The sequence below is a fragment of the Mobula birostris genome, chromosome 10, assembly GCF_030028105.1.
Source record: "Mobula birostris isolate sMobBir1 chromosome 10, sMobBir1.hap1, whole genome shotgun sequence".
Taxonomy (NCBI): Eukaryota; Metazoa; Chordata; class Chondrichthyes; order Myliobatiformes; family Myliobatidae; genus Mobula; species Mobula birostris.
The window spans coordinates 127,478,941-127,492,577 of NC_092379.1; the positions used below are offsets into that span (position 1 = coordinate 127,478,941).

The window sequence follows — 13,637 nt, forward strand, 5'->3', positions numbered from 1 at the left end:
AACACCTCTGATTTTTAGTAGTGGTTTGCTTTTGTAATGACCTTGTTAATCTTTGCCAAAGTTTGATCCAAGATCATTGTTTTCCTGGACTTGTACTTTCCATATAGAATATGGAATATAGAACAGTATAGTTCAGGAACAGGCTCTTTGGCACATAATGTTGTGCTGAATTAATTAACTTCATAATCAAGAATTTTTACAGACTTCTATAGATGTGCGGTGGAAAATATACTGACTGGTTCCATCATGACCAGGTATGGAAACACTAATGCTCTTGATCAGAAAACCTACAAAGAGTGATGGATACAGCCTAGTCTATCATAGGTAAAGCCTTCTCCACCATTGATCACATCTCCAAGGAGCGCTGTCGAAAAAAAACAGCATCCAACATTAAAGACCCCCACCATCCAGGCCATGCTCTCTTTTCACTGCTGCAATCAGAACGGAGGTACAGGAGCCTCAGATTCCACAAGACCAGGTTCAGGAACAAATATTACCTCTCAACCATCAGGCTCTTGACTCAGGAAGAATAACTTCACGCAACTTCACTCACTGAACTGGATCCACAAACTATGGACTTATTTTCGAGGTCTCTAGAATTCATGTTCTTCATATCTATTGCTTATTTATTGATTATTATTAATTAGTTTTTTCTCTCTTCTTGCATCTGCAAAGTTTGTTGTCTTTTGCACAGTGGTTGCTTGTCTTTGTTGTGTGTGGTTTTTCATTGACACTATTCTGTTTCTTTGTAGTACGTAATGACATATATGTATGTAGTTTGGTAATAAACTTACATTGAAATTTGAAATGTCCAAGTAGCGGTGTTCCACCAATACAATAGCTGGTAGATACAAAATGAGTCTCTCTACACATTTGATATTCAAGTCTTGAGGCTTGGTTTCTGCTTTTATGATCTGTAGAGAGGGTTAATGAGTTACTATTTTTAAATGAGAGAATCTACACTCCAGTAAGCCAAGAAGAAGCTGTGCTTTCATTTCTCCTTCAGTAGGTCAGATGAATACAATGGAATTTTCCACATTGCAAACCTCGAGGTGATCAGGAAACTTTTGACAGATCCTGTGAGTGAATGTGGCCATGAATACGGAAACATTGTTTTGAACGACTTGGGTTCATTCATTAGCAAGATGTGCTTGACTTAAACCGGAAATCCACAGATTTGCAAATGCTTGCAAATGTTCAAACTAATTTGCATAAACATTCTAAAAACTCGTTGCAAGTGTTAAATATGATAAGAATGTGAAAAATTAATGTGTTTGTATATTTATTGCAAGTCAGTAAAATAAGAACTGCTTTTATCAAGGAACTCACTTGCAGGCTCTCAGATCCTTGCACAGAACAGATGAACTCAGATATTAACTGCATGTCTGGCAGGCACCATGTTAAGGAACAAAAGAGACAATTTGATGTGACTAACGCTCAAGAAATTTTTCTACTTTTACACCACACAAAAACAGAACATGATTACCAGCTATGTCTGATTCAGTAGGATGACATTTTAACAAAGTAACACACAGAAAATGCTGGAATGACTCAGCAGGCCAGGCTGCATCTATGGAGAGGAATAAAGAGTCAATGTTTCATTCTGAGATCTCCTCTGATGAATAGTCTCAGCCTGAAACATTGACTCTTTGTTCCTCTCTATAGATGTTGCCTGACTTGTTGAGTTTCCTCGACATTTTCTGTGTTTTACTCAGGATTTTCAACATCGCCAGAATCTCTTGTGTTTACTTTTTAACAAAGAACTTTTTGGGGATTCTATATCATAGCTTTAGTAAGCTGTTGTGAAAAGCCTGGTTTCATATGTAATAAGTTATGAGCTTAGTTTGTTAAAAATATATTTTTCAAAGTAGAATTTTGAAGTATTAGTTTATTCCCAACCTGGGGCCCATGGACCTCTTGCTTAATGGTATTAGTCCAGGGCATAAAAAAAGGTTGAGAACCCCTGGTTTATACTATCAAATTAAATCTGTTGCAGGATTTTGAAATTTCAAAGATTCAAAGTACATTTATTATCAAAGTATGCACACAGAATGCATCTCTTTGATTCCTCTACCTGCAGGCAGCCAAGGAAAACAGAAACACCAATGAACCCATCCAAGAAAACATCAAACACTCAATGCACAAACAAATTGCACAAGCAACTAAAAGCAAAACAACAAACCAGGAGTCCACTGGGTTCAGTTTAGTTTAGCTCCACTCCGTGCCACTAGCCCACTGCAGGCTGCAGGACCATCCCTCAACAAAGTGTCCCAGTCCACATCGATCAAACTGATCATAAACAGCAAAAAAAATAGTAACCAGAATCCAAGAACACATGCAACATGAACCTCAAAATTTCCCAAAATGAGACTACAGCCTTGCTGATCAATCCTTGCAATATGGTCCCAGGATTCCTGCACTTTTCTCCAACAGCTGCCATTGCGAAGGAAAGGAAGGCAGGTCAAATGCAGACAAATGTCGGTGAATAGCTGCCCATCTTCTGCTCTCGTCCTCATCAACTTCGACCTTGCTCGCCACCTCAAATCAGAGAGAAGCAATGGAGTTAATCAATATTTCCTCCCAGCCGCACACTCCACTCCAAAATTCACTGAACTCCCTCACCAGATTGCTCAAAATCACACAATTAAAACGTAAATCACCCTTTCATTCACAGCTTAGTAGTAGAATCGTATTTAAAAGACGAAGAACTTGTTTTGTGAACTGTCTGCAAGGACATTGCCATTGGTTGCATTATTCACTGGCGATATCTTGAAGGAAATTCAATGTTTCTAATTGAAGTGCACCAGATAAAAGCTAGTTATTGGCTTCAGGAAGTGGAGGGATGCAGATGATCTTGTCTACATCAAAGATGTTGAAGTTGAGAGCGTCAAGTTCCTAGCAGGACATATGGATGTCATAGTCAAGAAAGATTTACCTGCTTCTCTACTTCCTCAGGACGCTAAAGACAATTGGCATATCCTCTTCAAACCTCCACACTTTTTTTATCAATGTACCTTGGAAAGCATCCTATCTGGATGCAAAGCATCTTAGTATGGCAACTCCTCATCATGTGACCACAAGAAACCGCAGAGTTGTGGACATCGCTCAGCACGTCAGGAAAATCACCCTTCCCTCCATGGACTCTGTCTAAGCCTCTTGCTGACTTGGTAAAGTAGTCAGCATAATCATAGACCCTACCCACTTTGGACATTTTCTCTTCTCCCCTCTCCCATAAGGCATAAGATACAAAAGCTTGAAAGCATTTACCACCAGGCTGAAGGACAGATTCAATCCAATTGTTACAAGACAATTAAATGGTTCTCCAATAGGATAAGTGGGGCTCTTGACTTCACAACCTACCCTGTTAATATCTTGCACCTTATTGTCTACCTGCACCACACTTTCTCTGTAGCTGTTATAATTTATTCTGCATTCTGTTTGTAATACCTCAATGCACTGCATAATGTTTTGATCTGAAGGTAGAGCAGTGGGTATAGTGTATATGGATTTCATTAAGACATTTGATAAAGTACTCCATGCGAGGTTTCTTTAGAAAGTAAGGAGGCATGGGATCCAAGGAGACCTTGCTTTGTGGATCCAGAATTGGCTTGCCCACAGAAGGCAAAGGGTGGTTGTAGATGGTTTGTATTCTGCATGGAGGCCGGTGACCAGTGGTGTTCCGCAGGGATCTGTTCTGGGACCCCTCCTCTTTGTGATTTTTATAAGTGACCTGGATGAAGAAGTAGAAAAGTGGGTTAGTAAGTTTGCTGATGACACTAGGTTGTGGGAGGGGGGGGTGGGTCTGGAGGGTTAGTCTGGAGGGTTGCCAGAGGTTACAGCAGGACATTGATAGGATGCAGAACTGGGCTGAGAAGTGGCAGATAAATGTGAATTAGTTCATTTTGGTAGGTCCAATTTGAAGACAGAATATAATTTAAATGGTAAGACACTTGGCAGTGTGGAGGATCTGAGAGATCTTAGGGTCTGTGTCGATAGGGCACTCAAAGCTGCTATGCAGGTTGACAGTTTTGTTAAGAAGGTGTGTTGGCATTCATCAACCATGGGATTGAGTTCAAGAGCTGTGAAGTAATGTTACAGCTGTATAAGACCTTGGTCAGACCCCATTTAGAGTACTGTGTTAAGTTGTGGTCATCTCACTACGGGAAGGATACAATAAAGAGGGTGCAGAGGATATTTACAAGGATGTTGCCTGGACTGGAGGGCGTACCTTAGGAGAATAAGTTGAGTGTACTTGGCCTTTTCTCCTTGGAGTGACGGAAGATGAGAGTTGACCTGATTGAGGTGTATAAGATGATGAGGGGAATTGAACGTGTGGATAGCCAGAGGCTTTTTCCCAGGGCTGAAATGGCTAACATGAGGGGGCATAGTTTTAAAGGGCTTGGAAATAGGTACCAAGGGGATGTCAGGGGTAAGTTTTTCACACAGAGAGTGGTGGGTGGTTTCTGGAGTTGGTTACATGGTCAGCACAACATTGTGGGCCGAAGAGCCTGTAATGTGCTGTAAATTTCTATGTTCTATGTTCTATCTGTATGAACAGTATGCAAGACAAGTTTATCACTGTATCTCAGTACAAGTGAAAATAATAAACTACTGTATTTCCAATTATAGAAAGCAGCAGAGTGACAAACCAAATTACTTCAGAGGTCAATCATATGATCTATATTTGTTTTAGCCAAACTGATACCTTTAGTGTAAGAATTTATTTAGCAGCTTGATTTCTGTTCCTATTGTCAGCATACAGGAATAAACAACTCTTGTTTAAATGCAGCAAAATTATTCCCTGTGCTGTTAAATATTTTGCAGAAAAATCTGCTTGCAGTCACTTTCATTCTTAGCTGTCCAGGTAACTCAATAGAATTGTGTGCTTTTATCCAGGAAACATGTCAAATTTAGTTGTTAAATAAATTAAATCTTCAATTATTAAACCAATGATGTTCTGACTCCCTCCATCCCTGTGTTAAGTTTTTAAAAAATTTCCCCATAAAACAAACATACGCACACACCCATGCAAACACTTTCAAATCAAGTTTTTAAGAAGTGTGAAGTTTCAGTATTTCTGTTTGCCTGGTGTTAGAACATAGAACATAGAACATTACAGCACTCTGCAGACCCTTTGGTCCATGATGTTGAGCCAACCTGTTAACCTACCCTAACCCCTCCCTCCTACATAGCCCTCCATTGTCTATCATCTATCAGCCAATCTAAGAGTTTGTTAAATGACCCGAATGTTCCGCAGTTATCACCTATCCTCCATCTCCCGTCGCCAAGAGTTTGGTTCTGTTACTGATGGATTGCATCTTCTGGATATTCATCACCCCACAGTTAGATTGATGGGAGACTTGTGGACATCAAATATGGCACAGTAACATAATGGTTATAGTACCATGTTTTATAGTACCAGTGATCAGGGTTCAGTTTCCGCCAATATCTCTAAGGAGTTTGTATGTACTCCCCGCCACCCTGTGGGTTTCCGCGGGGTGTTCTGGTTTCCTGCCACAGTCTAAAGATGTACTAGTTGGAAGGATAATTGGTCATTGTATAGTGTCCCATGATTAGACTAAGGTTAAACCCAGGGTTGCTGGGCGGCGCGGCTCAAAGGGCTGGATTCCAAGCCATAACCTCAATAAATAAATAAATACATTCAGTAACTACTTGTCTGGGTAATTATGATCACATGTCTTGCTGCAGCAGAACATCAATAAGGTTTCTGGTAATGCTCCATCTGATAGGCCAGGAAATTTCCCCACTGGATGCACTGTGCAAAAAGTTCTCACCGAGACACTGCCCACAAAAATACCCAAAATCACAATCGACATGGCGGACCGCAGGCTCTGACTATCTCAATGTGGGAAGTACAGTAGTGCAGCTAGTAATGTTGCTACTTAACACCTGGATTCAATCCTCACTTCCAGTGTTGCATGTACAGGGTTTGCAGCTTCTCCCTGTAACCACATGGGTTTCTTTGGGAGATCCACTTTCTTCCAGCATCACAAACACATGCAGCTTAGTACATTAATTGGCCACTGTATTATGTGGGTGTGCAAATGTGGTTAAAATAGGTGCTTAATGTTTGACTTGGACTTGATAGGCCAAAGGGCATGTTTCTGTAATGATGTCACTTTGACTAACATTATTGCCTTATTGAGAAGCATATTTGTGAGAAAAGGCTAAAGTAATAACAAAATAGGTTTTACCTACAATGAAAAGTAAAACCAAATGAATTGTTCAAATTTCAAAGTAAATTTATCAAGTATATACAGTATATGTCATCATATACTTGAGATCCATATTCTTATGAATATTCACAGACAATACAAAGAAGCACAGTAGTGCAAATGAAAAAAAAAGTAATAATAAATAAATATCAAGATCATGAGTTATAGAGTCCATGAAAGTGAGTCCGTAGGTCGTGAAATCAGGTCAGTGTTGGGGTGAGTGAAGTTATCCCCTCTGGTTCAAGACCCTGATGGTTGAGGTGTAATTACTGTTCCAGAACCTGGTGGTGTGGGACTTGAGGTTCCTGTATCCCCTTGCTGATGGTAGCAGTGAGAAGAGAACATGGGCTGGATTGTAAGGGTCTTTGATGATGGATCCTATTTTCCTATGATAGTGTTCAATGGTGGGGAGAGCTTTTGTAGGTTTTCTGTTCAAGGGCATTGGTCTTTCCATACTAGACCATGATGGAACCAGTCAGTATTCTCTCTACTGCGCATCTATAGAACGTTGTTAACATTTTACGTGGCAGCCTGAGTCCTTGCAAACTACTAAGAAAGTAGAGGTGCTGCTGTGTCTTCTTTGTAACAGTACTTGTGTGTCGGACCTCTGAAATGATAATGTTGAGGAAATTGAAGTTGCTGACCTTCTCCACTTCCGATCCCCTGATGAGGACTGGCTCATGGGCCTCCAATTTCCTACTCTTGTAGGCAATAATTGGATGACATTGGAGTGAGTGGTTGTTGTCCTGGCTCCATTCAGACAGATTTTCCATTTCTCTCCTATATGCTAATTCATCACCACCTTTATTTTGCCAACAACAATGGAGCTATGCATAGCCACACAGTCATAAGTATAAAGTGAGTAGAGCAGGGGGCTAAGCACACAGCCTTGTGGTGCACGTGTGCTGACAGAAGTTGTGGAGGAGATGTTGCCAATCCAATCTGACTGGGGTCTGCAATTGAGGAAATCGAGGATCCAGTTGCGCAAGGATGTATATAAGCCAAGGTCTGGAACTTAATGATTAGTTTTGAGGGGATGATGGTGCTGAATGCAGAGCTGTAGTCAATGAAGAGCATCCCAATGTATGCATCTTTGCTGTCCAGATGTTCCAGGGTTGAGTGAAGAGCCAGTGAGATGGAATCTGCTGTGGACCAGTTGAGCCAGTCGGCAAATTGGAGCAGATCCAAGTCACTGCTCAGGCAGGAGTTAATATGTTTCATCGCCAACCTCTCCAAAACCTTCACCACTGTGGATGTAAGTGCTGCTGAACAATAGTCAAAGAGGCAGATTGCCACGTTCTTCTTGGGCACTGATATAATTGAAGCCTGCTGGAAACAGGAGAGTCCTCAGACTGCTGAAGCAAGAGGTTAAAGATATCAGTGAACACAACAGCTGGTTGAGTAGAGCAGGTCTTTAGTACTCAGCTATGTACCCTGTCTGGGCCTGATGCTTTCTGTGGGTTCACTCTCCTGAAGGATGCTCTCATGTCAGCCTCAGAGACTAAAATTATAGGTTCATCGGGGGCTGTGGAAGTTCATGAAGTTGCCTCCATGTTTTGTTGGTCAAAGTGTGCATAAAAGGCATTGAGCTCATCTGGGAGCAAAACCTTGTTGTCATGTGTACAACTTGGTTTTTACTTTGTAGGAGATGATAGCATTCAAGCCCTGTCATAGCTGTCGAGTATCCTTCTGTGATTCAAGTTTGGTCCAGAATTGCCTATTCACAAGTGAGATGGCTTTCCGGATGCTGTACGTGGAACGCTTGTATTTTAATTTGTTGCCAGATCTGAATGATACTGATCTGGCCCCCACCAGATTGTGGACCTCTTGGTTCATCCAGGGCATCTGACTGGGGAAGACTGAACGATGTTGTGAGTACATACTTGTCCGTGACTAACTTTATAAAGATCGTGTCAACCTTGACGTATTTGTTCAGATCCTCTGATGAGTCCTTGAACATAGCTGTAACCAATCCTTTAGCTGCTCCTCTGCCTCCCATGACCAAGGCTGTCATCCTTATCTTAGGAGACTTGCTCTTTAGCCTCTACCTGTATTCAGGTAGAAGGAGGAGAGCCGGATGATCAGATTTCTCAACATACAGTCCAAGAATGGAACAGCAGGCATTCTTAATTTAAGTGTAAGGGTAGTCGAATGTGTTGGGGCCCTAGTGCTGCAGGTGATATGTTGATGATAATTGGACAGAAATTTCTTCAAGCAAGCTTTACTGCAGATACCGGCAATGGGGGTAGACTGTTTGACTGTTTCTTGTTTGCTAATCATGGCACTCAATACATCAAGCGCTTGCATGTGCATTTGGCAGCATGTAAACTGCAGTCAGGATCACAGAGGAGAACTTTCTCAGTAAGTGGAACAGACCGCTGACCTGCTACCCTGCTGCAAAATGATGCACTGTAACATAACCACAAGAGATTCTGCAGGTATTGGAAATCCAGAGCAACACTCCTGATGAAGGTTCCCAGTCCTGAAACATCGACTGTTTATTTCTCTCCGTAGATGGTGCCTGACCTGCTCTGTTACCATTTTGATACAATTTTATACAAGCAATGTATTGAATGTCAGAATGATTTATGTTTTATTTTTGTTATTTTTCAATGCTTGGTTCAATAACCAAAAATAACACAATGAAAGAAATCTGCATTCTTTTCATCACTTTATGGATTCCCCTGAGTTTTTTCCAGCCAATGTTTATGTATTTAGTACTGTAATTTTGCAAAGTCAAAGTAAAATGCTACAGACACTGAAAATCTGAAAGAGATTGGAGTGTATCTGTGTGAAGAGAAACAGTCTTCTGACAGAGTCTTTGAATGGAAATGTTAATTTTGTTTCTCTTCCCACGGATACAGACTGACCTGCTGAGTATTTCCAGAATTCTTTGCTTTATTTGTGTATTTGTTTCAAAGAATAGTTCATATTCAGAATGAATTCAGAGAATAATGAGCTACAGAAATGAAAGGTGATGACTAAGAGAGAAGAAATAAACTACAGGTATATAAAGGGAAGGAGGACAAGACGGAGACAGAAGAATCTGAACCAACAGCCTCCTATCATAGGGAATGGGAAAGACATTCCAACAATCATCTTTTTCTCAATATGATCCTTATCTGTAAAACAATGATATCTCTGATCACACCTAGTATGATAACAAGTAATGTGCCTACTTTCTCCCTACAGGTATCTAAAACAAGTTTATACATATCGGATCTTACAGGATGAGGAAGGGTTTCTGGCTGTACAGGTAGGCAGAATGTTCTTCTGTGCTCAGATTGGTATGATTTGTTTCCTGTTAACTAGTCAATCATCTTTCTCCCCATGTCACACTGTGTGACAAGCTGACTGTGTGTGTGTGTGTGTGTGTGCGTGAGTGCATGTGTGTGTGTGTCTCAACAGTGAGAAAGGAAATTCTGAACAGCAGTAACCAAATAAAAGAGATGATATTTACCAACAAAGTAAGAAATAGAAAATTCAGTGATTTATGCCTGCAATACCTCAGCCTACTACAGTGATGGTAGACAGGAAATACCACCTGAATGGATATAGCTCCATGGAGTCAGCCTCCACTTTACACACAACTCAGAAAATGTTTATAGTTGGCTTTCCAAATCCACTCCGCTGACCATAGGTACCCAATAAAGTGGCTACTGATTGTGCATGTATGGTCTTTGCTGCTGTAGCCCATCCACTCAAGGTTCAAGATGTTACAGAGATGTTCTTCTGCACACCACTGTTGTAACAAATGGTTACTTGAGCTACTGGCACCTTCCTATCAGCTTGAAAACGTTTGGCCATTCTCCTCAGACCTCACTCATTAACAAGGCATTTTTGCCAACAAAGCTGCTGTTCACCGAATGTCCTTTTTTTCCATTTTTCACGCCATTTTCTGTAAACTCTAGAGACTGTTGTGTATAAAAAGCCCAGGAGATCAGCAGCTTCAGAGGTACTCAAATCATCACATCTGGCACCAACAATCATTCCACAGTCAAAGTTGCTTAGATCACATTTCTTCCCTATTCTGATATTTGTGTGAACAACAACAGAACCTCTTGACAATGTTTGCATGCTTTTATGCATTGATTTGCTGCTACATGATTGGCTGATTAGATACTTGCATTAATGAGCAGGTGTATAGGTATACCTAATAAAGTTGCCACTGAATGCATGCTCAGATTTCCCCAAAGACAAAACCCTTTGGTAATATGCTTCAGTGTTAAATTTCAACTGTTAGTTATGGAATCATATGACTCAAGAAGCAGACTGTGCAACTGTGACTGCGCTGGATTCTTGAAAGCTTTTCAGTTCAAAGTTCAAACTCAATTTACTATAAAAGTATACAACCCTGAGATTCATTTCCTTGCAGGCATAAATCTGATAAGCATAATGGAATCAATGAAAGACCGCACCAACAGGGCATACAACCAGTGTGCAAAAGACAAGAAACTGTACAAATAAAAAAGAAATAATAATAATAATAGTAATTGCTTCATCTGTACCTATTAACGCATGTCAACCATTTCCTTAATAATCATGAAAATGTGCCTGAATTTTTGACAGAAGATAAAACATATCTTTTACCTAAAGGGGAATCACAAAAGATCCATCAAAAATTCATCCTATTACTTGTTTACAAACGATTAATAAAATTGTACCATCATTATTCTCATAACTAATCACCACTCACTTGGATAATCACAATATACTTACAGAGTGCCGACTGGATGCCATAAGGGTATGAAAGGATGTGATGAACAACTGCTTAAGGATTTCATAATTCTAAATCGAACCCGGTGGAAAAACAGAAATCTTTCATGTTGCTATTTTGACTAGTAAAAAGCACTTGACTCCGTACCATACTCATGCTTAATAGAATTTCGTAATCTATATAAACTACACCGAATACATGTGAAATTCCTCCAACATTTGATGAAGCATTGGTGCACTATAATCACCCTATCTATTAACAACCTAAAAAGAACAGCCACCTTTATCAAAATAAACCGAGGCAGTTTCCAAGGCAACTCTCTAAGTCCACTATAATTCTGTCTTGCTTTGAAACCACTCTCTAAGTTACTGAATTGGATGAAAAGCAGATATCAAATCAGAAATAATGAAATCATTTATATATTGACACACCTTCTATACAGGGATGATTTGAAATTATATGCATCTTTATCAGTAAAGCTAAAGCAATTAAGCCAAATAGTACAACTATATTTTCATTTCCATGTATTTCCTTTGAACCCTCTCCAGTTTCAGCACATCCTTTCTAATATAACAGGCCCAAAACTGCTCACGATACTTCAAGAGAGACCTCACCAGTGCTTTATAAAGTCTCAACATTACATTCTTGGGTATATTCAAAGCAGAAGTTGATAGTTTCCTGATTGTTTGGGGCATCAAGGGATATGATGAGAGGGCAGGTGTATGGGGTTCAAGGGGATTCGGGATTAGCCATGATGAAATGATGGTATGGACTCGATGGGCTGAGTGGCCTAATTCTGCTCCTATGATTTATGGACTTATGGTGGGCATTCTAGAAATTTCCCCTCTTGGAATTAAGCACCAGCCTGATTTTCTCAATCTACCTGCATATTGAAATCCCCCATGAGTGTTGTAACATTGCCCTTTTGACATTCATTTTCTATCTCCCATTGTAGACCACATTCTTACTACTGTTTGGTGGTCTGTATATAACTCCCCTGCAGTTCCTTAGCTCTATCCACAAGGATTCATCACCTTCCAATACTACGTAACCTCTTTCTAATGATTTGATTTCATTTTTTTTTTATCAACAGAACAATACCACCCCCTTTGCCTTCTTATCTGTCCTTTTGGAACTGTACAATGTGTATCCTTAGATGGAATATGCAGAACATTAAAAAATAAAGAAATGTGCAATAGAGCTAAAAGAATACAAAACAGAGTTGCAGGGTACAACACAACCGATGGATGAATATGGAAATAAAATTATCTGGGACATCGACAAGCAAAGAAAATAGACCCTAGTGTGATAAAGGAAAAACCTCTGACAGAATTTAATTCAAGGCTTAATAAAATCTGCCAAACAGAACTCAACAGTAAAATATAGCAAATGCAATATATACCCATATTAAAGCTCTGCCCATGTTAAAGTATTCTTTTGGCATAATATCTTGGTTTGAAATTGATTTGGAAAATTTTCAAAGAAAAATAAGAACTGAAATGACGAATCTCAGAAAACATTATGTAAACTTGAATGTGCTTAGATTGACACTACCTAGGCCACAAGGGGGAAGAGGAATAATAGACTGTAAAAATCCACACAACAGTTAAGATAAATCTTCTAAGGATATATTTCTATCAATGAAAACAGGATTCAGCAATCTGCACGAGCAAATGCAATTGTGATAAGAAGTAATACCACTGAAATTAAATGAGAGCACAGCCCTGAAAAATGAAGAAATTATCACTATTGAAGAAAAAGTTAATCAATGGAAGAGCATGACCCATCATGGAAGACATCCCCATAATCTGAGCAGACTAGATGTTGACAAGGAAGCTTTGAATGCCTAGCTTAGAGTAGGCGACCTCTTCATAAAAACAGAGGAGTTCCTTGTGGCGATACAGGACCACGTGGTTAACACAAAAAAAATACTAAAAGACCAACAAATTCAAGATGTTCAGAGTAGAAATGCTAAGAAAACCCAGAAACAATCCAACAAATTACAAAATACTATAGCAGTTTAACTCATTCTGATTACTTACGCATGCACAATTAAGCAGCAAACATGATTCACCAAAATCTTGCTTCAAAATACAAATTCATAAAATAAATTGTACTTTACTATAAATACAAGTCTGATCCATTTTTAGAGTCAGAATCCCATAAATTATATTAAGAGCAATCCTTTTTTACAGATAGGACAATCCATAATAACCGTCTGGATATAATAATACAGGATAAACAAGCAAGGACAACTTACTTAATAGATTTAGACATTCCAAACACACTTAATTTACAGAAATCAGTAAGTGAAAAGCACCAGAAATATGCTGACTTAAAAGAGGAAATTGAAAGACTTTGGAACATGAACAGGGTATACATTTTCCCAATAGTAATACCTACAACAGGTGTTAGAAGGCACTACACAATAGCATTAAACAATGAAGTCTACACAACAATACATACGTAAACCTTCAGAAAGCCACAGTACTAAGCACCACATGAATAGTCTGAAAGCTCCTAGCAATTGAAGTTTTGCCAGGTTGAGCTGAGAACATGAGATGAAAAGTCCTTGAAAGTCAGTACGTAGGTTTTGGGAACATTTCAGTGACGGAGCAAGTAACATTGAGCTATGTTACTCATTTTGGTTCATAAGCCTGATGGTTGAGAGGCAATAATTGTTC

The 13,637-nt window shown here is 39.5% G+C and overlaps 1 protein-coding gene across 1 annotated transcript in view; it reads left to right on the forward strand.

Annotated features, from left to right (window-relative positions):
- LOC140204321 (phosphatidylinositol 3,4,5-trisphosphate 5-phosphatase 2A-like) overlaps nt 1–13,637 on the forward strand; it is a 163,369-nt gene that overhangs the window by 44,481 nt on the left and 105,251 nt on the right. The window contains exon 3 of the mRNA XM_072270942.1: nt 9,429–9,492. Coding sequence (XP_072127043.1) covers nt 9,429–9,492 — 64 coding nt within the window. The remainder of the gene's footprint in view (nt 1–9,428; nt 9,493–13,637) is intronic.